At 47.9% G+C, this 25,689-nt stretch overlaps 1 protein-coding gene across 1 annotated transcript; it reads left to right on the top strand.

Annotated features, from left to right (window-relative positions):
- Positions 1 to 1,261: 1,261 nt before the first annotated feature.
- LOC141743319 (kyphoscoliosis peptidase-like) lies at positions 1,262 to 20,420 on the top strand. The gene is made up of 7 exons (XM_074587200.1): positions 1,262 to 1,316; positions 4,489 to 5,167; positions 7,872 to 7,989; positions 8,682 to 8,799; positions 9,200 to 9,391; positions 10,688 to 10,878; positions 15,334 to 20,420. The coding sequence occupies exons 2-7, from the start codon at positions 4,529 to 4,531 to the stop codon at positions 16,650 to 16,652; spliced, it is 2,577 nt and encodes an 858-aa protein (XP_074443301.1). The 5' UTR covers positions 1,262 to 1,316; positions 4,489 to 4,528; the 3' UTR covers positions 16,653 to 20,420.
- Positions 20,421 to 25,689: the final 5,269 nt, after the last annotated feature.

The following is a 25,689-nucleotide window of genomic DNA, read 5'->3' as shown; positions in this document are numbered from 1 at the left end:
TGACAGGTTGTGCTCTCTGGCAGCCAGGTGTGGTATCCACTGCATCCGAAACAGAGCCAACCCTGCGCTGAGAGGGGAGCCAGGGAGAACCTGCAGCGTGGGGAGGCTATGGTTTCCTAACCCTGGGTAAAGGGAGCCAGCCTGGGGGGCTAAGATTTGAGGGGAGTTTAAATGAAAATTTTCTCCGGTTTTCCAAAGTAATCTTTATCTCCTTTATTTTTCCTCCCCACTTTCAGCCAAAAGCTGGGAAAAAAATCTTCCAAAAATACATTTCCTTTCAGTTGGCAAATATTTTTCCTCCCTTATTATTTCCTGTTGGTTTGATGAAGAAAATTCTCAATATTTGGAGACAGAGTTAAGAAGAGTGAACAGAAACAAGGGATATGATGCCACTTAGTGGAACATAGATAGATAATAATAAGGAACAATATTCCAACAACCATATTGCAAATTTTTGGTCAATCTATGAGATGGTATTCTTAATTGTGATGTTCACTGGGGACTTCCCAGGGTACCAAGCTAAAGACAAGGGCTGTAAGGCAGCCCATGCTGTGCAAAGCCAGCATAACAAGTTCCCCTTCCAGTCCTGCAGACGCAGCCTGATGGCACAGGGAATTTTGCAGAAGAGTGGGGAAAATCGGGAGTGCAATAAGTTCGGGGCAGATGCAGATGATTCCAAAGGTGTTGTGAATTGCTCCGTGAGCATCTCACAAGACAGTAAGACCTTGTGCTGTCCAAGCGGTGGGACAGAGAGGACAACTCCACCAGCCTGCTGGATAAATCTGGTCTTGGCTTTCCCTACCAGCCCCCCACCAGGGCAAGGCCAGGATGGTGAAATTCAAAGCACTATGAGAATGCAGAGAAAGGTGCCCAGAAAACAAAACAAAACAAAACACCAACCCAAGGCAGGAGCAGCCCTGCAGAAACCCCCAGGCTGACAGGCTGCACTACATCCCGCAGGCAGCTGCCCTCCCCAGGCAGGGGGGACAGACGTGAGCCAGCCGCTGCTGCCCTGCCAAAGCCTGGCTGCTGATAAGGGAAAGCCTCTTATCTCTCCCCTATCCCTCCTGTAAATACTCCCTAGCTCCTATACATCCTGCAGAAGTGCCAGGCCTGCAGAGGCTTTGGTTGGCAGCAGCAATGTTAGCGTGTTCGCCGGCGCTTTACAGTATTTTTAGCTCTCCTGACATTAGAAAGGTGCAAAAAAGAAAAGGCAGTCCCGATTTGGCACATGTTTAAAAGGGATGGGGACCGCCGGGAGTTGCCTGGCTTTTGCAAACAGCAGGGAGCCTCAAAGCAGGACGGTCGCGAGCAGGGTGAGTAGCAACATCCCTCTTTTTCCAAAGGCTTTGCTGGCTCTACTGTTAGTCCCCGTGCACACGGCTCTGGGTCTCTCCAGGGACACCCGCCACCACACAGACCCGCTGGAGTGCACTTCCCAGGGTTCTGATGCCCTTTTGCATTTATTTCATCAGTTCCATCCATTTCCTTGCCTGTACCATAGCAGGACAAAGTGCCGCATCCCCACATGGCATGGCCAGGGTCCAGCGTGGCTCTGCTTTGGTGGCCTCTTTATGGTCCTCCCCCTATCTCCTGACCCACCTCCACCTTCCTCTCCTCAAACCCTCTGCAACCCCAAGAGCTCTTTTCATAGAATCATAGAATGTGTTGGGTTGGAAGGGACCTTCAAAGGTCATCTAGTCCAACCCCCTGCATTAATTAAGGACATCTTTAACTAGATCAGATTGCTCTTTTGGCAACTCACCCCTCCCCACTGCTTTTTCCCTTCCCCTCTCCACCCCCTGCCAGGCTCATTACCAGGGGAGGGATGCTGCAGAGGTGTCAGACGGTCTCTCTCTGGAGCTTTTCCACTTGACCCTTTGCACCTCTAAGCTGCTGCCATTACAGCTCGTAGGGGCAAAGCAATTCCTGTACTCCCAACGCTGAAACTGCACAGAGCTTAATGTTGCCTGGGGTACTTTAAAATTGCACTTATCTGCTTGGAGCTTGGTCAGGGCAGACCAAAACGCCTGCTCGAACGTGAGACGAGAGCCTGCTGTTAGCACAACCATGCCTGGGAAGGCGTGGGGTGCTTCTCCTGTTCAAACCACAGCAGGAGCCTGCCCTTCGCCCTCAGCCCTCTGCAAAGGCACCTCTGGGATGAAACATCCTCTCCGGAGCGGGTGTTTCAGGGATTAACATGTTATCATCCCCGGGGCACTACGGCCCATGGGGAAGCGGCTGGCCGCCCTGTGGGTGCAAACGGAGGTCGCACTAACATCAGTGCTCTCAAAGACCCATCGTCTCGAACCACAGATTAAATTTGTGGGGAAAGTAAGGAAGCAGCAGTCCCCTGTTATCCTCTTCTCTGACAGCTGGCAAGCAGCGATTTTAGGGATTTCTGAGGTAGGGGTTGTGTATGAAGCGTCATGTTTATGACATGGGGAGAGGAAGCTGTTTGGGCTGATATCAAAGTGGTGCTTTTGCTTAAATTTCTTTTGAAGCCATGAACACAGAAGTGACATGGAATTGAAATAAAAGATTTGGTTTGAATCCAAGAAAAAGTGCTCAGATTAAAAAATAAAACTGGGCAAGTGAGGGTTTTCACATTTTCGGTCATCTGGAGAGAAACTGTTTTTTCCAGTATTTCTGAGACTGTGGCTAAGCGCCGAGAGGGCATCTTCCACCCCAGTCCCAAGCTGCTCCCCCCTCAAATGCCATGTGGGAAGACAGCGGAGACACTTGAGCTTAGAAAGCACAGCTGTGGAAAAATTGGGCTCAGAGTCCCCCGGTCCCTCTGACAGAGGGTACACCTTGCTGGAGCAAGCCCTGCCGCAGCAAGAGGAGAAAGGCTGGGTTTCCCGGCATCTGCTGGCTGGGATTTATGTTTTTGAGTTACCATGCCCCAGTTCACATCAGGTAATGACCATGAAGGATTCAGAAGTGGCCTCTTGCTGCTCACTTAGAAAGTGGCAGGCAAAATCCCTCTCTGCCTGTGACAGCGGGTGTCTGCGCCTGGGGACGGGAGACCAGCCCAGCAGCGACCGCAGCTCACACGCACAAGGACAACTTGAACGTGTCAACAGCTGGGCACGAACAATTCGTCTCTTTGGGCTCAGATGTGGTCCGGGAGTAAATAGAGAACGTACGGCCTCGGCAGGCCATGCAAAAACCCCACGGCAGCGGGGTGGTTTGGGCTCTGGTATGGCTGTCCTGCAAAGAAAAACATCCCATGACCTATCGAGGGGACATCCTCCCGTTGGGGCATCCTCTAGTTATTGGAGCACCCAGCACTGGATTAACTCACTGGTGCCGTTTGCTTCCTCTCAATGTTCCTACGTGCGTGCATGGTGTTAATGGGGAAAAAAAATTAATTGGCAAGCGTGGAGTAGTCACGATCTCATATCCCTTCTGGACAAGGCTGTCCTACCTCTGTCAGCCTCAATCCCAGGCAAGGAGGGAAAAAACAGGGTAGCAGAGAGAGGGATGAGTGACATGGCACTTTCCTGGAAGAGCGAGGCCAGTGCCCCAGTGTAGCTGTTGAAAAGCCAGTCTGCCTCCGCATGGGAGAGGCTGGATGAATGCGGAGAGTGACATTTCTGGGCTACGCTAAGTGGCTCACAGCAGGCTCTGCTATTTGCATTGCACAAATAGTCATTTTATGATTAAAAACAACAACAGCAAATAGAAGCTAAACCAAGATAAAAGTAGCGAGCGCTGTGCAGATGTTGAGGGCATGCAAGAGCTGGCTCTACCCACAGCTTTAACCCCAAAACTTCATCAATCCTGGATTGCACCTTTCCTTCCAGTTTTTCACGTATTTTCTCCTGCAGCCTTCGCACTTGACACACCTATATGTCAAGTGTAAAGCAAGGACACAAAGAATGACATTTTTCTGCAGAACTTCAGTGGCAGGAGTAAATCTGCACAAAACAGAAAGATACTGGGTGGGAAGTAGTGGTCCTCCTAAAGGAAAGATTTTCTGCAAGATGTACCTCTCTGGAGCACCAAAACACTTCTTTGTTCTCCTTGATTCCTGGCTCTGGAGGCACAGAGAAATGCTATGGGATTAGTCCTAGTTTCAGGTAGGGAAATTGAGGCACCCGCCCACTCCCTGCACCCACTTACAGACCTTTCCAAAACACATAAATATCTCCTTGCCGTTTCTTTGCAAAAGGAATAACCCTGATTTTTCCATTGCCTTCCAGTGCAGAGGTGTAACTGCTGACAACCCACCACTGGGTCTCCAATTACAGAAAAAAAAAAAAAAAAAAATAGTATTTGCAGTTGGAAACAGGCCAAGAGCTTCTCTGTGGCATTGCCATCACACCTTACCTCTGGAAGTAGGAAAAAAATCAGTACTTTTGGCTAAACCCAGCTGACAAAATCCTGATTTGCTGTAATTAACCATACAGACAGGGAGGCTTTGGAGTAATCGGTGCAGAGTGCATTCTTCTTTTGAAAAAAATTAATCTCTCTTTCCATCAGCAGACCTCTGTGGTTTCCTCACCCCTTACCCACTGCACAGATGAAGACCAGCTATGACAGAAGCAAATCGTCCAAATCCCAGGCTATCAAAGCAGATGAGCGAATTACCTCCCATGGCTCCAGGAGTGGCAACTGCCATGAAAAACAAACCACCCAAAGCACATTGAGACAGGCCCATCCCAGGAACCATGGAGAAAAAGCGATGCCGTCCCAGGAAGAAAACATCCTGCCTGACTGGAGGGAAGCTCAGATGTCAGATGTCTGCAATGGCAACGTTTCCCTGGGACATGTTTCTGAAGTGATTTGCTATAAGACCTCAGAGAAACTCCCCCACCAAGTCACCAATGTGAACAGGAACAAGGAGGGGGTGCTAAAGAAAGTCTCTACTACAGAAGAAGTAAGAGTTGAGCCTGAGGATTCCCCCTCCAAGAGGGTTTTCACGTTTTGGGCAAACAAAGTTAACAGCAGCAACAAAAGGGCTACCTTCCAAAAGCTACTGCAGAAGTCGTCTGTGACTGCGGGAAGCTGCTCTCCAGCCCTCCTCCCTGAGGAAGGGCTTAGCACCTTGGAAGAAAAGCAGCAGGATAAAAATCCCCAGAGAAAGACCAGGAGAGACCTCTTCTCTGACTCGAAGGTTTTCAGCCACATAGACACACACGTCCTACACGTGAGCCAGCAGGTAGGTCTTGGTGTCCTTCAGTAGGAACACAGATGGTGCCATCAGCAGATGGTGCCATCAGCAGACCCACATCCTAGCATTCAACTTTTCACCATATGCTTTGATGACAGCGGTGACTAGGTGGGGCTTTACAGCAAAACTGGGACATCTCATAAGGCCCTGGACTGTGAATTTGTCCAAACCATGGCCAAAGATCGCTGTGTGACCTCTGAAGATCTGCTGCCCAGCCAGGGCCCACTGGTGCCCGTTTCCAGCCAGCACCGGTGTGTAGCTGCAATATGCAGTGCTTGCTGCACCTCATCACTCAAAACCGGGAATAAAGGCTGCTTTCATCACAGGACAGTACTTTTTCAGGGTCCCAAATAGGATTGCAGTGGGATAGAGGGATCCTGGAAACCCTTCTAGGAAGGGTGCAAGGGGGAGAGGAAGGGACTCAGACCACAGTATGCCCCAAGGCGTCCCAGGCTGGGAGATCGTTATCCAGCATGATTCCTGCATAACAAGCACACAGAGCCAGCAACAACCACACAGCCTGACCGTGTCCACCAGCCCCTTCATATCTGTGGCAGCCCAAGTCCTGCTTTTTCTCAAGCAGGAGACATCAGTTATATCCTCTTTTCAGGCAGTCTGCTGTTATACGATGCTCCCAGTTTCTGGATGCTCAGGAGCCCAGAACGGGAATGCTGAATTTTGTAATTCCTTCCTATTACCTGAACCACGCGCTGTTGGTGTAATTTCTCCCCCAGGGTCAGCACAATTTGTCTAAGCAGCGAATGCTGAACCAATGCAGCACTTGCAGCTTACACGTCAACTCGTTAGCTAGAGCGAAGAGGCACAAGGAATAATTGTGCTCTCCGTTATTGTTGAAAACTGTAATTTGTACCTAGCCTGAGGCTGATCTCCCTTGGGAAGAAGGATGCTTGAGGATTTCAGAGTCCACCTAGTCTATTAAAAAGAGAAGAGAGTGGGAGGGAGTTGGAGGATAGGAAAAAGAGAGTAATAAACAACCAAAAATACCTCCAAGGCAGTGGGGAGTCATGGGAACAACTTGTTCCCCTGTTGCTTCAAAGTGCTAGCTGCACTAAAACCTGGTGCACTCTGTCTCTTCCTCTTAGCTGTGAATTATTAGTGCCAAGAGCAGCAGTAGAGATGTTTACTGACCTCCTCTGAGCAGGGTACTGCACCTCTGGTGACGACTGCTGCTTGGTCAATGGTGCTGTGGGGACACAGGATTGTCCCCTCTCCTCATGCACTAAGCCCTGATGCCGGTCACCGGGGAGAAGGTGGTTGATGGGAAAGCCCCAGGCAGTGCAGGTGCAAAGCCGAACCTGTTTCCTGGCCATTTAGAAATAGCCTACAGACTGCTTGCATGCATCCACCTTAACCATGTGGAAAAGTCTTAACAGGATCGTTGCCTGTGGAGAAAATGGCTCTGTCCATCAACTCCAGATAGTCTGGTGGAGCCAGCAACTACTGCAACACAAGATGCTCTGACTCATTTCTTCAGGATTCTTAGGCATAATCGGGAACAGGATTACTTGGGAACATTGCAACTCTCAGTCTAGGACCTACTTTTTACCATCTCTGAAACAATGAATAGCATGGACTTGGGCTGAATTTGCACCGAGATGTGCCTACAGGGAAGCAGGTAGCTAGATATTTAGTGGCTAAGTATTATTTTTTTTAGCTTGGGAATAATTCACATTATTTGTTTGCCTAGAAGCTGAACACTCATAACAACCTCATGACAGAAATGCAAGGGACCAGCAGGAGCACCAACATTTTGAAATAGGTGCTCTCCTGGCTGCATTGTCATCTTTAAACCTTCATCCCAAGGAAAACCTTCAGCCATTACAAGTTCAACACTTCCCACAGGCAAAAAGAAGGAAATTTCCATCTATGTGAAACTATCTTACAGATGGCTGGGGCAGGAAAGTCACTGAGGAATGAAATAGCAGGGGCAGGAGTTCAGAGAAATGAGCCGGGCTAAATTTAACTCGGTGGAAGAAAAGCCTGCTGATAAAAATGCTTGTGCTTTCACAAAGGAGGGAAGAACCCAGAAATGTGACTGTATGAATGGGAGGAAAGGGGCAGAAAGGTTTTCTTTGGGGTCAGGTATGGATTAAAAAGTTCGCGAAATTTTAGTGGTAGGGGCAAAAAATCTTCTTTCCACCTATTTTGGTGCATTTTAGAGTGAGGTTTCCTGGCCACAAGAAGAGCATCTGAGCCACAAGTCTGCTCCTCTTCTGCATAAAGACACTGAAATGTTAATCGATGCGGGGCTGGAAACTCACTGTCCTCAGTTAGGTGTTGCAGAGTAGCACCACTGGAGACACCCACCTCTAGGACAAGACCTTCTGGGCCAGAGGACACATTGAACCAGACAGAGAAGGCACCAGAGCAATGACACTGGATGTCCCAAGCAGCTGCTCCAAAGGAACGGGAAATGCCACCTTCATTTTCTCCAGCTTACAACTCCAGCCCTCAGGCTTTTATAAAACCATGCGTAGGAAAATGGGGAAAACACCCTGTTCTACCACAAACAGTGTTTTCGCATTTTAAATTCTGGGAGAAGAAAAATGCAGCCGTGGGGTTTTTGTGGTGTACATTTTCTTTCCAGCAAGCCCGCCACGTGGAGCAGTCACCCACCCAGGCAGTGGTGACACCCAGACTCCCTTTAACTCACCCATCCTCTCCATTGCAGCTGAAGTCTGGGCACACCAGTTTGTCCGTCCAGGCCATCGTTCCCCTGATCACAGCCAAATCCCAGAGCAAACTGGAGGTGGTGCGGGCAATATGGTTCTGGCTCTGCCACAACATCGGTAAGTCTGGTCCCCGTGTTTTGCAGAGATGTGAAAAGCCCTTTCTTCACGTGCCACCTGCTGGATTTAGGCTCTTCATGCCCTGCAGAATAGAGACTCCACGGTATTCCTGTTGCAGTCATGAATAGAAATAGCCCCCGCGAAGTCAGTAAAGTGCCTGGAGGAGGAATTGGTTCCCACCACAGGTTCCTCCATCCTGCAAACGACACCTGCCTCACTGGCACTCAGGTGCCAGACCCCCAGAGACACCGATAAAGCCCACCTGCCTCCGGTGCACTCGGCTTTGACGCATTGGAGGCTGTTTCCCTGATAATGCCAGTTCGATGCGGCTGAGCTATGCCTGGAAGCAGTCATCTGGGGACACAGGAATCTCAGCACAATGCAGTCGCTTCGTGCTACTTTACCCTACTACATCCATGTGTGTGAGACAATGTGATTCTCACTGTACCTCACTTGAATGGCGCAACGGCTGTTTACATGTGCTGGGAACCCAACTCCCCCAAGGCTTTGGCAATTCTCCGCTCATATGGAGAATTGTCAAACTCTTGAATAACGATGGATAGAAGAGCTGTCATGGCTTCCAGGGTGGGTAGACAGTGAAGCAGGGTTGGGCAGGAAAAGGAATGGGATCATTTTGGAAATAATAAGCCCTTACGTTGGCCTGAAATTGCATGGTGTTCTCCCTTTCCTAGAATATGATGTGAATGGCTTCTTGGGACTGTCTCAGAAGATCCACATGCCAGAGCAGGTCCTGCAAACGGGAAGAGCGGTGTGTTCTGGTTATGCCCATTTATGCCAGGAAATGTGCAGGTAAAACTCACCTTGGGCTTTCTTCGCCTGTCCCCTGGAAGATCTGAGGTGGGGAGATACACGTGGCGTGGGGCTTGCCACATAACCAGCATCATTTACCCGCCACGTCCTTGGGCGCAGCAGCTGCCTCCCTCCTCCTCCACTTGGATGGAGGAGTAGATATAGCTTTGACAGATTAACCAGAACCAGAGATATGAGGGATGAGGGTTGGGAGTAGCTGTGGGGGAAGCAGGGCCTGGATAAAAGCTGAATTTTGCCCACAGCTTGCACGAGTGGGGCCCTGGCTTTAAGAAGGAGGTGGCTGTACTTTTACCATGCAGGTTGGATTGCTCTCCAAGAAAGCAAGCACAAAGCAGTGTTTGGTCTGCAGTTATTTTCCCTGATGGCTCTCCCTGGACAGGGAGGCAGGTTTGAGCTGTGTGGAGGTCCCGGGGTTTGGCCGAAGCCTGGGATCCCGGGGAGGCCGGTGGTGCCAGCAGCAGAAGAGCAGCCACATGTGGAACGCGGTGGAGCTGGAAGGACGGTGGTGGCTCCTGGATGCTTGCTGGGGTGCAGGGACCGTGGATGCAGAGAGCAGGGTTTTCATACCCAGGTGAGACACCCTTTCCCCTGCTATCACTGGAGACATGGTCCCCAACATAAATGGACAAGGCTCAACCTGGCTTCAGAGACACCCCAGAGTGGCCATCCCAACCCTTAAAATAGATGCCTTAAATTCTTGTTTCACCAGGCCTTGAGCCCCCTTTTCCAGGTACACCCCCAGAGGCTACTTGCAGGAGGTCCAGAGAGCTATTCTCCCCCTCCTCAGCTATGGTGGGTGCTCAGGGACCTCATGCAAATGTGGACACTCTACATGAAAACATCTATTTTAAGTGCCTTATTCCTTGAACTGGGGTAGTAACTTTTCAGATGACAACTTCACGCCCTGAAATTGTTTTTAATCTGCAGTGAGTGTCACTTATGAAGTAACAAATCCTCATTTACACAGCAACTCTGCTTTTATGTGGTTCCATATGTAATTACTTGAGATTTCTCAGCCCATGCTAAGCAAATAATGACTCTCATGAAAGTTATTTGTACAATTTAATAATTTCCATTAACTGTATTATGGGATTGCATTTTTAATATTTTTTTTCTCTAATAACACATAATGAAATAATTGGGGAATTTCTAATAGATAATTATCTTGCTGAGAACAGCTTAGAACACCAGTGAGTGTGGGTTGTTTTTAGCTGAGCATGGGGAAAAGAGGAGAAGGAGAATGAAACATCACCTAGAGCAACAGGCAGAGATAACAGCTTCTTGTGGGTCCAACACAGTGTCCTCAAAACATTCAGGTCAACAAATGCAACAAGGGCTTCACAGAATGACCCCAACAGAAGGCTGAGCACGCATCTGCAGGTTGACCCACTCAGCAAACGCCTGAGCAGTGATGATATCTGGAAAGTCATGTTAGGCACATTCAAATTGGAACGAAGATGCATTTTGTTTCTTAAATCATACGTAAATTCTTGGAAGAGCTTTAAACCAAGATCAGACATCATATTGAAGTATATCCTCAAGTAACAGGCCTCGGTAGAGGAATCATTCAGTAAAATTATCTCCTCTGCAGCTTATTGGGTCACCTTAACTGGTTGCTGGAAGAAGTCTGTTACAGGGCTGGGAACTGTAGTTTCAGCTTTGGGCATCTCTATAGGAAAATCAGGGAGAAAATAAGGGCAGCAGAAAATGAAATGCTAAATGAGAGTTTGGTCCTCTCTTACTGAAGTTGGTGAAGCTCTGATGGTATGGAGGAAGCTCCCTTCCCTTACAGCGGTACATCATGACCTCTCGGGATGCTAAGGGTTTTGCTGCTCCTTCCATGGTATTTTCTCTTCTTACCTTGCAGGCATGATGATTTTTTCTTCCTTACTGACCCTGAGCACTTCATTGAGACCCACTGGCCAGAGGACCCCCAATGGCAGCTTCTGCAGCCCCCTGTCTTGCAGGAAGACTTTGAGCAGAGAGTTTTTAAAACTTCAGAGTTTTTCAGACTTCAGCTCTCCCTCCTTTCTCCAAACACTTCCCTCCTCAAAACAGGTAAATGCAAAGCGAGGGCTAAGTTCTATTAATATAAACGCTCGCTTGCTTTTAAGAAGCAAGTTCGGGTTGAGGAAAACATTTCTCCTTTAAAAATGGCCCATCTGTCTATTTTTATGCACATGTTTAACATCTAGTAGAGCAGAGGCACATATTTAAGCAATTTCTGAAATCACAGCCATTGTGTGATACTGTGATTAGTAAACTGGGAATTAAGATTCATAAATTATAGTTAAATAAGCCAAATCACTTAAGACCTTTTGTGCCTGGCTTTTCCCATCTAAATTCACCAACAGTAGCAAAATAGCTTCAACATACCTGAGACACAATCCTCATTGTGTTCATAAGCTGGGGAGGGAGACTCCCAGATAAAACGTGGCCTGAGAGGTTCGTGTCCCGTTTTTTGAAAAGGAAGGGAGGTGGGTGGAGTTGGTTTTCCTTGACTGTAGTTTTATGAGGAATTTTCATGTTGAATACAACATGATCTTCTTTTTACCTAGACACCCTTTGTACATCCATTCCCCGGATGGTCCCAAGAGCATATGGATTTTTCCTGCAATTTATTTTATCAAGACAGCAAGCTAGGAGATAAAGCAATCTTAGATTTAGGGGAGTTGTCAGGCTTAAAGAAAATGAATGTACATCAGACAAGGCACACTGTAAAGAATTTGACTGAGAGTGGTTATTAGTTACTCAGAAATCAAACACCTCCAGTATTTCTAGGATGCTGGGACTTTGCCAAAATGGGCTACCATGCACCTTTTGAGCAGCGAGTAGCCTGTGCAAATCAAATCAAATTGGGAACAGCTGAAAGGTCGATGCTGCCTTTTATGCAAAGTTCGCATGGTGCTTCTCCACCACAGAACTTCAGAGCATCCTGGGGAGGGGACTTTGTCTACCTCTACCTAAGGTCACACAGCACCTACGTGACAAATGCAGGAACGGAGACTTGGAGAAACCCCTTTTATGTCCAGGTCACCAGGGAGGCTCCAAGGCATAAAACCAAGCAACACAACGTCTGCAGTCTCAGAGGAAAAACAGGAGATCAAGAGTCCAACCAGTCCCTTCATCTGGGTGCCAAAGCGATAAATTGCAAAACATAGACTCTCACCAAATATCATTAGTGGTGGTACAAAAGCCCAAAGGGAAGAATGAGCAAAAATAAGTATTTCATTATTCTCTCCGCTCCCTACCCTGGTTTTTGATAGCCAAAAGACATAGGGATGGAGCCCAGAAGCAGCTCAGGGCTTTGTGTCCTCGCTGGCCACTAGCTGCCATGAACCAAAACGGACCTGGGGAGAGATGTCAGGGAAGCAAACCTGCCTGGCACATCCCAGCTACATCACTCCTTTGCACCCCCTTGGCTGGAGGAACTCCTGTCCCTCAACCACAAAACTCACTGGGTAACCTGGGCTACAGGCACAGTTTTCTTTTTTTCTCCCAGAACTGAGATGAAAAGATTTTTCTGTTAGAATAGGAAAAAAAAACTCCAAACAACCTTTTTTTTTTCCCCCTTGTGAATTTCACATCTTGTGGAGGGAAAGAACTGTATTCCTGGACCTAACCTGAACAGTTTAACCACTGCTATTAGCCTCAACAGCCAGCCCCATATCAAAAGTGCGCTTAACACACCAAATTGTAAACCACACCAGATGTCTGCTTCTGTGGATGCAAAATGATGGTTATATTGATCTAGGTTGATGGAAGCCATCCCCTTAGAGGGTACGCTTAAGCATCTAAGGCAATCTCAGTGCAAAAACCACTTGAGATCTTTGGTGCAAAATCAGCCTATTTTCCCTCTTTGGCTACTGTGGATCAACTCCTGCTCTGACGTATTTGAGCAGCTCTCACCTGCTTAAAATGCTTAAAAGATTTCGGCCAAGATTCCTCACACAAATCGCTATCTAATGGGAACCGATGGTGGGACGCCTTGCAAAGGGACCTGATTTTCAGGAAATACCTGGCACAAATCCTCTGAAAACCCAGCCCTTTTAATTGCTAACATGTCCCGGGCTGTTAGGGTTGGTAACCGCAGCAATGAAGGGCATTCAGTCCTATGGAATTAATACTTTATAAGAACTTAATTTTTCTTTTTATAGAAAGGCAGTCATTGGTGGCATGCTGTAGATACAATAGCTAGGGTGGGAGAGTGGAAGGGAAGCCTTTTAAACAAGGCTTTGAGAAATGAGAAACATGCCTGTACTTTAATAGTGGTTTTTTTCCCTCTAAACAATTAATGCAGCGTACGTTGACCTCCTACAGCACTGAGCGTGCTGACATGGGAACACATCCGCAGCTTCACCTGGCCTCCCTGGAAACCAGGAATCTCCAGCGCATGGCTTGAATTAACTCAATAAAACAAACAAATGTTTGTTTTAAACGTAGCCATTAATTATCTCCTCGGGTCTCCTTCCCAAAGCGAAATGCATTGCTGGCTTCCCTATCTCATCATCGCTGGCTCCGCTGCATACAATGTTCTGTTCTTTTCTTTCTTCCTAAAGATCCTAATACGATGCAGCCGGCCAGGCCAGCAGCTTCGGAAACTAGCATAGAGCGAATTTAATAACAAGCAAACCTGCAGTTAATAAAGTCTGTCATCAGTAATGTCTCCACTGAACACTTGCCAGGAGAGAATTGTTTGCACTTACTGTGTGAGCCAAGTCACAGCTTTAACAGGCAAGGCACAAATAAAACCCAGCCTTCTCATTCTTTTCACATCTCTGTTTCAACCTACCAACAAAAACTGTGGGGCAAACAATGAAAAAATCCAGATTCAAACAGAAAAAGAAAAAAAAAAAAAAGTCGTTCCCCCCATTATTCATTAGATTATGAAACACGTTTCATAATCTAATAATTAGCAAGGGACAATTTTTTCAGCATGAATCTGGAGTCTTTTGTCATTTTGCGTTAGCATCCAAAACAAATGAACATTGTGCACAGCGCGGGTGCTGATACCAGCCGTGGGCTCCCACAGTGCCATTGCTCGGTACTCCCCTCTCTCCAGCAAAAACGTGGCGAGGATGGGATGGTGCAGAGCAGCCACGCTCTGGATGTGAGACGAGCCATCCTTGGGCACTTAGGGACCCTGGGTAACGAAGAGCAGGTTTAATTTGCACAGACCTTGAGGATGGTGGGTTTAAGCACGCATCTCAGTACATCTGTGTGCCAGTGCCAGGCTCTGTGAAGCACTCTGGGATCCTTCAAGGGCAAAAGGACTCCAAGTCTTGTTCTCTGTGGCCATTTTTCTCTTGCTTTTATCTATACCTGGAGAAAAAAAAGGTATAAAATACCATTAAACCAGGTTTTTCTAGCCAGGCTGCCCCAGTACCTGTGGCTTCACATGGGGTGATGTAGCTCACCACGTGCTGAAAGCAGCCTGCTGTCTGCTGGTTAGACAATCCCGTCTTCTCCAGCGCCAAGACTTCAGGGCTTGCGAAACCTCGCCCTGTCTCCATTGCAAAATCAACCAACCGCCCCTTCTGCCCAGGAGCAGATGGAAATCCCTTGGGAGGGTTTGCTGCACCGAGAAGCACTCTCTGTTACTGCGGTATGGATTTACAAGCAACAAGACATGGCACATGGAGAGTGGGGGTGAAAGGGAGGCCATTGCGACTCTTCTCCTCCATGGTGACCTCCCCTGGAGGTGCTTAATTTCTGGGTGTGAAGGTGGGTTCAGATGGGCTTTAAAGCTGCCTGCTGTGATCCGCCTGGGCGAGCAGGTTGATTTGCTGTTGGGGAGGCACTGGGTGGTGTGTGGTAGCCCTGAGCAGGATATTGCTTATGGCCACCCAAGGAACAAAAATCATTGTGAAAGAGCCCCAGCATTTGCCCACCAACTACAGCACGACCACCCGGTGCCCATAATGCACCACCCCTTTGGACCTCCTGCTCTCCTGCCCTTCCTGGTTAGTGCACACTCCAAGACAGAAGCTTGTGGATTTTTGTGATTTGGTGAAGCTAAAATTTAGAAGAAATATTTTAATAATAATGGGAAAAATTAAACTTGTTCATAAAATGTGGCAGTGATGTGGGATCTGCTACCAGCCAGGCCGGGATATTTTGATCCTCCCAGCTGCTTCGTTGGTTTGACACCACAGTACAAGACCTGCAGCTTAGAGGAATGACTCCAGCTCAAGAAGCCGTACAAGGATTACCCCGTATGGGACAGCATTAGCTTAGTTATCGGGCATCTCAGGGCCCAAAGATTAACTATTTGTACCTGTCCCCTTCATCTCCAGATCTAGTGGTATTGCCATTTCTGTTTCAGCAAGGCGGGAAAAACGGTAAAATGTGAGGAGGGGTCTTACTAAGGTCCTTCAGCAGGTAGGGGCAAAAAGAGAAGGAGAATCAGGTCTCTGTCTCTCATGCAAACAATTTAGGTCAACACTGCAAAAGTAAGTGTCTTACACTACTGATGAAAGTATTGTAAAAGGTGTTTTTTTCACCCTTCTGCAGCCTATGGGGAGGTGTCAGTGATGCTGGGGAGCACCCATCCAACAGAGTTCACCTACCAGCTCTCCAAACTTCACGGCACCACAATCGGAGAGGATGTAGGTGCAGCTCACGGGATGATGACGATATCCAAGAACAACATGACCATCAAGGTGACTCCCCCAACTACAGGCTTGTTTGACCTTATGATCTTCGCACGCCACGCTGACTCTCAGGACCCATACAACTGGGTGTGCTCCTATCAGATCCAATGTCTGGAGCCACGCAATGGAGAGAAACTGCCTGAAAACCCATTTCATTTCTGGGGCTTTCACCAAAAGGTGAGAGACTTTGGCATCAAGGAGAGCAGCCACAAAGGGGAGCTGCTTGTTGCTCCAGAGGGAACTTTGCTCTTGACTCTCCAGACATCCCGACCCTTGCTTGCCACATATGACCTGATTAATAAAGATTTAGATGCTGCTCTGAGCAAGAAATGCTTAGCTGCTCAAGCTGAGGAGGAGAAACTGAGTTGCCATGTGCTCTGCCCTTTCCAGGGTTACTACCGGCTCTCCGTGTTTGTGAAAGATTTAGAAGGCAGCACCTTCAGGAATGCAGCCAATTTCCTCATTCGTTGTTCGAGGCCCATCAACCAGAATGAACTCTTCCCCTCGGGGCTGAGCATGCACTGCGGGAGCGGGATCAGCTCCAATGGCCATGGCCTCTCCAACCCCAGCCACTCTTCCCCCATCATCAACACCAAGCTGGGGAAGTGCAACATCACCTTCCACATGCCCACTGACGTTGAGGTGACTGCCAGCTTGAGTAAGGACAAAGTCATGAACGCCAAGTACCCTCTGGAGAGGTACGTCCTGGTCACCCACCTGAGGACTAAAGTCAGCGTGTGCGTTGTGCTCCCCGAGTCAGGCATCTACAAGGTGGGGCTTTTTGGGAGAAGCAAGGACCACAAGGACTTTGCCCACATTTGTGACTATGTCATACGCTGTTTCTCCGATCCCAGCTGGCCTCCCTTCCCCAGGGTGTACAGCCTGTGGAGGAGAGGGTGCGTGTTGCTAGAGCCACGCACAGGGGTGCTGCAAGAGCAGAGCTGGGTCCGCTTCAGGATCAAGGTGCCGAAAGCCTACCAAGCTGTCGTCCTTGGGCAAGAGAAGACGGTGCTGCAGCAGACCCCAAACATGGTCTGGGAAGGGGACGTGTTTACCGGGGCTGCAGGGACGCAGGTCAAACTGGCAGCCAAGTTCAACCAGCACTGCTCCTCTCTGGAGGTCATCCTGGCGTTTGAAGTGAGGGGTGGCTCACCTGCCTCCCTGGGGTGTTCGGGGTAAGCCACAGAGGAGTGCTGGACGTGCTGGGAAGGATTAAAAAAAGCCAGGGGAGGAAGCAAACGCTCTCAGAACTGGAGGATGTTGAGGAGACATGGACAAAACTCCCAGAACTTTATGGCATGTCGGGGGGAGTCTGGGTGTTACCCGCAGAGCTTTTCTTCCCGCAGGATATCCAGATACTTGCTGGGGCCTCCTATCCCACTCAGAGATGCTGCCGCCGTTTAAATCAGCACCAACATATGGAAGGCTCCTAATATTTTGCTTCTGTCAGAGGAAACCATTGTTCAGCTTCTCTACAGGAAGGATGTCTCACTGCTTATTACCAGCTTGAATAATTGTTTGGAATGTTTTATTTGACATTTATTCAAGAACTTGGAAACCCGCATAGTTTCTTTCTCTTGAGAGGATAACAACAACAACAGAAAAAAAAAACCAAAAAGCCCAAACTGGAGCCAACAGCTTCAGATGGTAGCAAGATTTTAAAAACGTAAATATATAGTACACCAAGTAAGACCTCCTTGCAGAAAGACTCTGTGCTTTGGCAGAGGAAAGGGGAAAGGAAGAGATGCTGTATTTTATCATCTATGCCTTTAAAATAGCTTCCAGGTTTTTATTATCAAGGATGACATGTAGATATATACTTCAGAGCACTGACGGCTTAAAATGAAGAGAGGGAGCAGGCAAGGAAGCAGCTCTGTAGCCAAAGCTTCTAATCACTGAGCAGAAAGCGCAGGGAACTCTGCTGTGAAACTCTGACACATGCTGCAATGCACCACAAACACCGACTTACTGAAATCAAGCTCAACTTTCATACTTAGGTGGAAGACCATGGGCTAAAAGTTACACAGTGAAAACATTTCTCCATGCCCGTGCTGGAATCATGCTTGAAATGGGGATTCTGGTTGCAATAATGAAGAACAAGAACCGTGGGTTATTTTCGGATGCTGCACGCAAGATGGTGGGGGAACATGATCTGCTTTCTTCAGGTTTGGCAATTTAAATTTGACTTGTAGCAAAAGTTCAAGTAGATTTGAACCTTTTCTGGGCCTGAAAATCAGACAATGCAGCTAATGCATCAGGATCCCCATTTCACACCAAACTTGATGGAACCACGCTGACATGTTGGAAGACGCCCTGAAGAACAAAGTACAAGGACTACTTTGAATTAAAGGAAGCACTTGCAGTGGTAGACATAGGCTAAACTCTTGTCTGTGGTGCTAGAGAACAATTGAAGAAGTACGGATCCCTGGATCTTCTCTTCTGACCCACGTTCTGGCTATATGGGGCCATCCACTTGGATGGATATGGGAAAGAAGAACATAGGAAAGAGAAGCATAATGTGACTCAGGTCCCTTGTGCATCTTTCAGAATAACAATAAACAAAAAGATCTGTGCCCTGTGAGCCTGAGCAGACAATCCAGACCCCAGTCCCAAAAGTAAGAGCCTGGAAAGCTGCTGGCAGTCAGTGTTGTCCTCTGAACTCCCACCACCAGCTGAGTACCTTTGCACGCACCTTCCGTGATGACCAACAGTCTTCTCACCACGCTGTGCTCCCTGAGCAATGGGGATGCTGCCGTGCAGCTCTCCAGACCTCCTCGGTGCTTCCCAACCTGTGCATTGTCCACAGACAGCACCGGTAGTCAAGTTATATCTGCAGACCCAGCAGGCTCCCAAAGACTGTATTTTCGCTTGTGTTTTGTGGAAGCAGTTTGGCTTGGTGAACAAAAATGACTGACGAGTGACATTACTCTCAGTTCCCCCTGCCATCTTCCTCTCCATGTCCTCTTCTTTTCCAGTCAGTTTTGCTGTTAACTGTTCCCAGCTGTGCCCCTCTGACACTCTGGGACCACTCTACGTGTCTGTGTGTACACACATGTTGTTAGCTGAAACTGTCCCATCTTTGCCCAAATTTAAGCAGGCAGGTCATGATCACACGCCTCCAGGGAAAACCCATCTTCCAGCTCAGTGATTAGTTCCTCCTTATCCATCATAATGAGGTCCAGATTAGAATTACCTTGCATTGGGGTCCAAACAACTTATGTCAGAATATAATTACCTGGAGGTGCTGAGAACTTTAATGATACTCCCACGGGGGATTATTTTACTTCAAGGATCTGAAATCAATCTACTCAGATTTCCTCTCTGTGCACACTCGGGTATAGCATGTAACCTATTTTAAATGTCATTCTTATTTAGATTTACATACCTCTAAGCTTGTGCCCAGAGCTCTAGGAGCCTTTGCAATAAACGCGAACACCAGCTCTCCAAAAATAACAGCCCTGGGGCAAGCGTCACTTACGAAAAAACAACGATAAGCGAAAGAACAAACCCGTATGTCTCTCCTCCTCTCGCCCCCTCTGCCCAGCAGGATTAAATTAGGTAAAGATAGATTACAACACATACCTGCAGCTATAAAACACACCTAGTTCTGAGCAAATTCAATTCAAAAAGCCATTAGGAGGCCTCCAGGCATGCATCGAGCTGTGGATGGCCAAAAACCGAACAGGAGTGTGGCGGGTTGGACCTGACTAGACACCAGGTGCCCACCAAAGCTGCTCTATCACTCCCTCTCCTCAGCTCGGCAGGGGAGACGAAATACAACAAAAGGTTTGTGGATCGAGATAAGGACGGGGAGAGATCGCTCACCAATTACGTCATGGGGAAACCAGACTCAACTTGGGAAAACTAGCGTATTACCAATCAAAATCAGAGTAGGATAATGAGAAATCAAACCAAATCTTTCAACACCTTTCCCCCACCCCTCCTGTCTTCTTAGGCTCAATTTCACTCCTGATTTCTCTACCTCCTCCCCGCAAGCGGCACAGCGGGGTTGGGGGTTGTGGTCAGTTCACACACACACTATCTCTGCCGCTCCTTCCTCCTCAGGGAGAGCACCCCCACACTCTTCCTCTGCTCCGGCATGGTGCCCCTCCCATGGTAAGACAGTTCTTGTGGGGTCTCCATGGGCTGCAAAGGGATATCTGCTCTGCCATTAACCTCCATGTGCTGCAGGGGGACAGCCTGCCTCACCACGGTCTGCATCATGGGCTGCAGGAGAATCTCTGTTCCATTGCCTGAAGCACCTCCTCCTCCTCCTTCACTGACCTTGGTGTCCGCAGAGTTGTTTCTTTCACATAGTCTCACTTCTCTCTTTTGCTGCAGTTTTTTTTCTCCTTTCTTAAATCTGTTATCACAGAAATGCTACCATCATCGCTGATGGGCTCAGCCAGCGGTGGGTCTGTCTTGGAGCTGGCTGGAACTGGCTCTATCAGACATGGGGGAAACATGTAGCAGCTTCTCGCAGAGGCCACCCCTATAGCATCCCCGCTACCAAAACCTTGCTATGCAAATCCAGTACAAAGAGACTGCCCCTAACTCTACGAGCCATCTTGTTTGAGACACTCCCCTACAACAAAAGTCAAAGCAGGTAAGACCAGGAAGGGATGAAACAGAAACCTGCGTACTAAAAATGCGTGCCTTTCTTAAGTACGGTGAGACAGCAGCCACCAACTGGACTGAACTTCTATCTTCTTCTGTGGACACCATATGCGATGTCCACCTAACGTTGTGCCCAGACTCCTTGGCTTTAGCTATTTCCCTGTGCTGTGCCTGTGTTTATCTTATCATTAATTTAAATTATGTTAATACTTGTTTAGGCTGAATTAATCCAATGAGGCTGTATTGTTGAGGTGTCCACGCAAATTGTGTTTTCTTCAGCTTCTTTTTGTGCTTCTTCACTTCAGTGCTATTAAAACCTGAGATGTCCATCCTTTCCAACCTGTATTTGGACTTCATGGGGTGTGCTGGGTGGGCAGTGACAGAGTTGGAGTTTGCAGAAACAAATGGAGATGTGTAGTTAGCCGTCAGACTGCAGCAAATGAACAGCAGGACAGTAGGACATGAGTTAAAGCCTTCCTAGTTGCACACTACAGTTGGGATGAATCGTATGCTCAGGATAAAGGCCTGTCCAGATGTGTCCATGGGTTTTCTACACCAGGAGGTCGTGCAAAGCTGCAGTACTACAAGTTAGCATGGCAATACAACAATGCTTAGTCCACCCTTGGAGCAGGTCGTGGCTGTACATACGCCTACATGTGCACTGCATGTTCGTGCACATCATGAACCTGCCTGGTCCAGCTCCAGTGTGAGACCTCCTGGAATCCTGTGCTGCTCCTACAGCTTAGGTATCGAGGGTAGGACCCAGTTGTGGGGATAACTGCACTGGGGTAGGATTCATTGGGTTTGAAAGACCAGACCAGATTAATTGCCTGCACACGATCAAATAAATCCCATGATGAGTATGAAACCAGCACAAAAACTGCTGTACTTTGGTCAATCAGGTTAGAGAATGTGCCAGGAAAAACAGTCCTTACATTGCCCAAATGTCCTCAAAATACGGAAAGATGAAAAAAAAAAAATCTGCTTCAAGTAAAAAAATCAAGTAGATTTCAAACTTTTCCTCTTTGGCCTGACAACTGTGATTTCATGGCAAAGCTGCAAGAAAAAAAAAAAAGTGTATAGACAAGAATGTAAGAAGTGTATTTCTCAAAGCAGAGCTAAGCTTTTTCATAGAGTCACAAGAGACGTGTAAGTGAGAACAGTCTTGTTAAGCAGGTCCCTGGGGATCTGGCTGGGAAGATGAGTGGGAGGGAGGAAGGGTTAAAAATATTTTTCAGAGAAAGCTTCGCTGCGGCTTGTGTCTCCACGGGCTAGCGTACAAGAGGGATTGGAGATAAACAGACTTCTGCTGGAGATACTGTTTTTCTCCAGACTGGCAACGTAATATTGATAACGCAGAAAAGATGAATGCGGAAAATCCCTGAAGTATTAGGATATAGCACAAGTGACTCCAGTAGTGGAAGCCTCACTTTCCGCAGAAAAAGAAAGGAAATGATGAGCAAGCATTTCTGCACACGGCAGGAGAGAGGCCTTCCAGAGGCGAAGGCTGGTGGGAAAGCCACAAAGGGCATTTCTATAACAACAGAACCGAGAGATTAGCTCCTGGGTAGGCTAAGCACTGGGCAAACATATCTCCCAAATCCCACATTATTAAGGATTTAAGCTACAGACCCATTTTACAAAGCTATCCGACCATGGACACCTCGTTAGCATTTTCGTGACTGCAGCCAAAGATGTTTCATCTCTAGGAGCTGCAAAAACACTTCACCATGGGACGTAAGTTGGGCAAGAACAAAAGGGAGAAGGAACAACCTCCCATTGTATCAAAGAGCCAACCTCCTTAGGAAAGACTCGCCAAGACCACTGGAGTGATGAGAAAACCATGACATCACATTTACAACATTTTTTCTTGCTTTACCAAAGTCTTCACTGCCCTGGCTCTGCTGTTTTCCATCTGTGGGTACACTGCGTACTCAGTACACACATGAGAAAAGGATTTCTGCTATCAACCGTTCTGTTTACCACGAATAAAAGCGCGGTAACCAAGGTTACTTGGGGTTTGTGCCTGTGATTTTTGTTCCCAGAGAAAGAAATATTCCCCCTCCCTCTTTTGGTGGTGCACTGACAGCACATCCTCAGATGAAACAAGGCTCCATTGTACTAAACCCTGAGCGCAGGAAGACGGGAGCCCCTGCAACAGGACCTTGCAGCCAAGAAATAAGCAGGTACCCTGGGGTGAGGTGCTCCAGGGGTTGGCAGCCTACACATGGTGGCTGTGAAGGCCAGTGCCTCCTGGGCAGTTACCTCCAGGACAAGCTAAGCTGTCCCCCAGACCTTGCTGCAACATCTCCAGGAATGGTGTCACAGCCCTGGGAAAGTCCTCTCAATTCTTCCCAGGACCTGCGTTTGCAGAAGGCCACTTGGGCTGTTACAGCCGTATCGCTAATTAGCTCTGTGTCTTGAGGGGGGTTTGATGCAATAGCTGTCTTGGATCAGACCAAGGGTTCACCAAGGCCAGGCAGGAGCCAGAACCAGTGCTAGGGGAAATATTGCAGCTGTACAGCGACGGTCGCCTTGCCTTACCCTTCTCGTTTCCAGCAATCTTCGGTCCCTGCCCTGGCACACACCAAGTTTAGCTCTCTCTTCTACTGCTTACTGGCTCTCGATGGAACGTTTCTTCTACAAATCTACAAATCTTTCTGGACCTAGTTATACTTTTGGCTTTGCCCCCAGGAAGATGTAGCAGGGAGTTCCTGAGCTGAACTGCAGAGTGCACAAAGGAGATCCCAAGGAGGATCCTGGTAGTTAAACCCAGCCCTGCCGGGAAATACTGCACTGCTTCTGGAGGTCAACTGCAGCAAGATCTTCTGGTCTCGAGGCAGTTCCAACTGCAAGGAACCATAAGAACTGACTTAGTCCTTGCATCTACTGATGGAGTAACAGTAATGCTGACTATCCGGCTGGAGGAATGTTGCGTTCTCGTTACTGGGCATGACAATGAGTTTGGCTAGCTGAGTACGATCTAGCCAGTCAGGACTAACCACCCATGAACCTCATGGGAAGAGGCTGGCAACAAGGGAGCCAGTGGTGAACAAACTTCCTCGTTCGGCTCTTTAGCCCTGATGGACCCTTCCTGACCTTAAATTCCAGGGATAACCTCGCATATCTCTGGTTTCCTATTTCCGAGATATGAGAGAGGACATAAGGGAACATACAGCTTCTGCACACAAACCTTTGCTTTATATACATAGTAGAAACAATTTTTTATTTATTTTTTTATCGTTGTGGTTAGGTTTTTCTTCTCCAGAAATACTCCTTTCCTTGGAGAGCTTGGTCCCCTGTGGTCAAGAGGGCATCACAAGAAGGAACAGCCAGGCTTGGGGTCTGTTTTCAGGTCACACTATTGTTACAGTCCCAGCTCCTGTGTAAATTCTGGGTTTGTTTCAGTATTGCCTTTCTAGAAATGTGCTTAATCTGTTCTTCCCCGCCCGCCAAGGCCTTCCCCAAAGACAGTCTGAATTGAACACTTCAGGTATCTCAAAATGAGAACAAAACATAGCTCAGATCCCAAAAATAGCTGCCATCAAAGAGGTAACACAGAAGCCAGGAAACAGCTGTGCACTTTGTTTTCTTTCTCCTATATTCTTTTTAACTTCACTTGGGAGGAGGACAGAGTAACCTCTGCTTCTGGCCTTGCAACGCTCTGCTAATTTGGGGGAAGGGCTCCATGCAGGGATCTGCAGCCCTACGTGACTTTGGACACGTGCTAGGGTCTCTCAAGTGCCTCTGACCTGGATCTGCCTGAATCAAGGCTATCATCTTCCTCCTTACATCATCTGTAGGGTCAACTAGAAAGCAGAAAAGCAGAGTTTTGGTGCTCAGAGTCTTCTTTAGCCGACCTTTTCTTTCCAAGCCAGAGGGGAGATTCGCTCAACATCTTTTCCCCATTATTTTGCTTTCTTTCCTGCTTTCCTCCTATGGGAGGCAGCTCTACAGCAGCATTCAGGCTAAGTGCAGAAGTGATCAAAGTCATCTCTGTGTGGTAGAGCTGTCCTGAACACATCCATGGAAAGATGGATGAGTCCGCACGAGCACCGCAGATGGGGGAAGCAGAGCGGGAAGGATGAACCCAGAAGGTGGCAAAGCCGTGCAAGCTAAGGGCAGCCTTCAACAACCCTGGTGGTACCAGGCAAGCCGCGCGAACCAGGCATGATACGGTGGCAAGAGGCCGGTGACGAAGCAAAAGTGCAAACAACTCAACACCAGGGCTGTACTTTGAAACAGCAACCATCATTTCTCCCAACAACCCAGCACCTTTTCTTTCTGAACAGGGTTCACCTGCTCCCTTTTCTTCCATTGGAAATGAAAGAGGAAATCTGTCTGCATATGATACGTAATTAATTGAAAGACTCTGACATACAGAGACAAAAGAAAAAAGAAAAATAAAGAGGAAAAAAATTCAATTCAATTAAGTTACAAAAATTAATCTGTGGCATGATGCCCTGGTTGACAGGTTGAGACCAGCCTTCTGTAGGCTTAAGTCTTGTACAAGTATCCAATAACTCCTTCAAGGGCTGACTGACAGCCTCAAGGCTTGCTGCAACGCATTAAGGAATGCCTTCCTCAGGTAAAGCTCACAGCATCCCTCACGTTTAACGAACTTCCCTTTTGCCTTCAAGCACAGCAACGTCCAGCAACCCCCCTACTTCTTGGCCGGGGACTTTGGGGGCGACGGTTAGGAAGGAGAACATAGGCAGGGACAGCATTGCATGGACAACTGCACATCCAGAGCAGAAAAACAGGGAATTAAACAATTACAAAACCTCTCAAATATCCAGATCGCAAAGAAAATACTGATTTGCTCCTCACCATCCTGGAAGTAGGATACAAGCGTAGATTGCTAGCCTGGACAGCAATGGGAAAGCTGCTGAGAGAAGACCCAGACAGAAGACCATGAGCCCCAAAACAAGTGTCTTCATGGCTCAGCCTTTGAAGGCTGTTTGCAACAGTGCACAAATTGTGCTTGAAATGTCAGATGGGCAGGGCTGCTGAAGGCAGAAAAGGGATGAGAACACCTCTGTGGTGAGCAAGAGACACTTGGCCATGGCAGACTTGCTGCAGACAATCAGAAAAGTTCACTTACAACAAAAGGTTGACCCAAGGCAGGGGGAAAATGCCTTCCTGGCCCACTCTAGCAGCTGTCTTCCCCCGCAGCAGGCTTTGCCAAAGGAATCCTCCAGGCTGCTTTTTGCACACATTAAAAACTTTGATTGAAAACGATCATTATTTTCCTACCCTCACCGGCTGCCAAGAGGGTGAACTCAGAGCTGTCTGTGAGCCAGCTGAATCAGAAGCTCTCTGAGAAGTGAACTCCTCCGTGCATCCCAGAGGGACCGGCAAGTTCAGGACAAAGTTTAATGTATCTTGAATGACGTTGACGTGTCCCTCCTCGGTTACCGTGTCCCACGGCATCAGGTAGTGGTCTGCCATCTAGAACTGTAAGGAAGAAAACTTGCAGTTTGGGTCTGGTTGAAGCAGGAAGGAAGAAAGCAAGCCCATGGCTCTAGGCACATGAAAAGACATTCACCCTGCTTCCCAATGCTGTAATCCCTTCCTAGATATCAACACCCTGGGCTTG

This window comes from Larus michahellis, chromosome 5, assembly GCF_964199755.1.
Source record: "Larus michahellis chromosome 5, bLarMic1.1, whole genome shotgun sequence".
Lineage (NCBI taxonomy): Eukaryota > Metazoa > Chordata > Aves > Charadriiformes > Laridae > Larus > Larus michahellis.
This window is presented reverse-complemented; position numbering and strand designations above follow the sequence as displayed.

What these genes read in the sequence shown, in the direction of transcription:
- LOC141743319 (XM_074587200.1), top strand. Translation starts at nt 4,529, where the DNA reads ATGAAGACCAGCTATGACAGAAGCAAATCGTCCAAATCCCAGGCTATC. An exon ending in TCCTACACGTGAGCCAGCAG is followed by an intron (nt 5,168 to 7,871) that starts GTAGGTCTTGGT and finishes TCTCCATTGCAG; the next exon opens with CTGAAGTCTGGGCACACCAG. An exon ending in AGCAGGGTTTTCATACCCAG is followed by an intron (nt 9,392 to 10,687) that starts GTGAGACACCCT and finishes CTTACCTTGCAG; the next exon opens with GCATGATGATTTTTTCTTCC.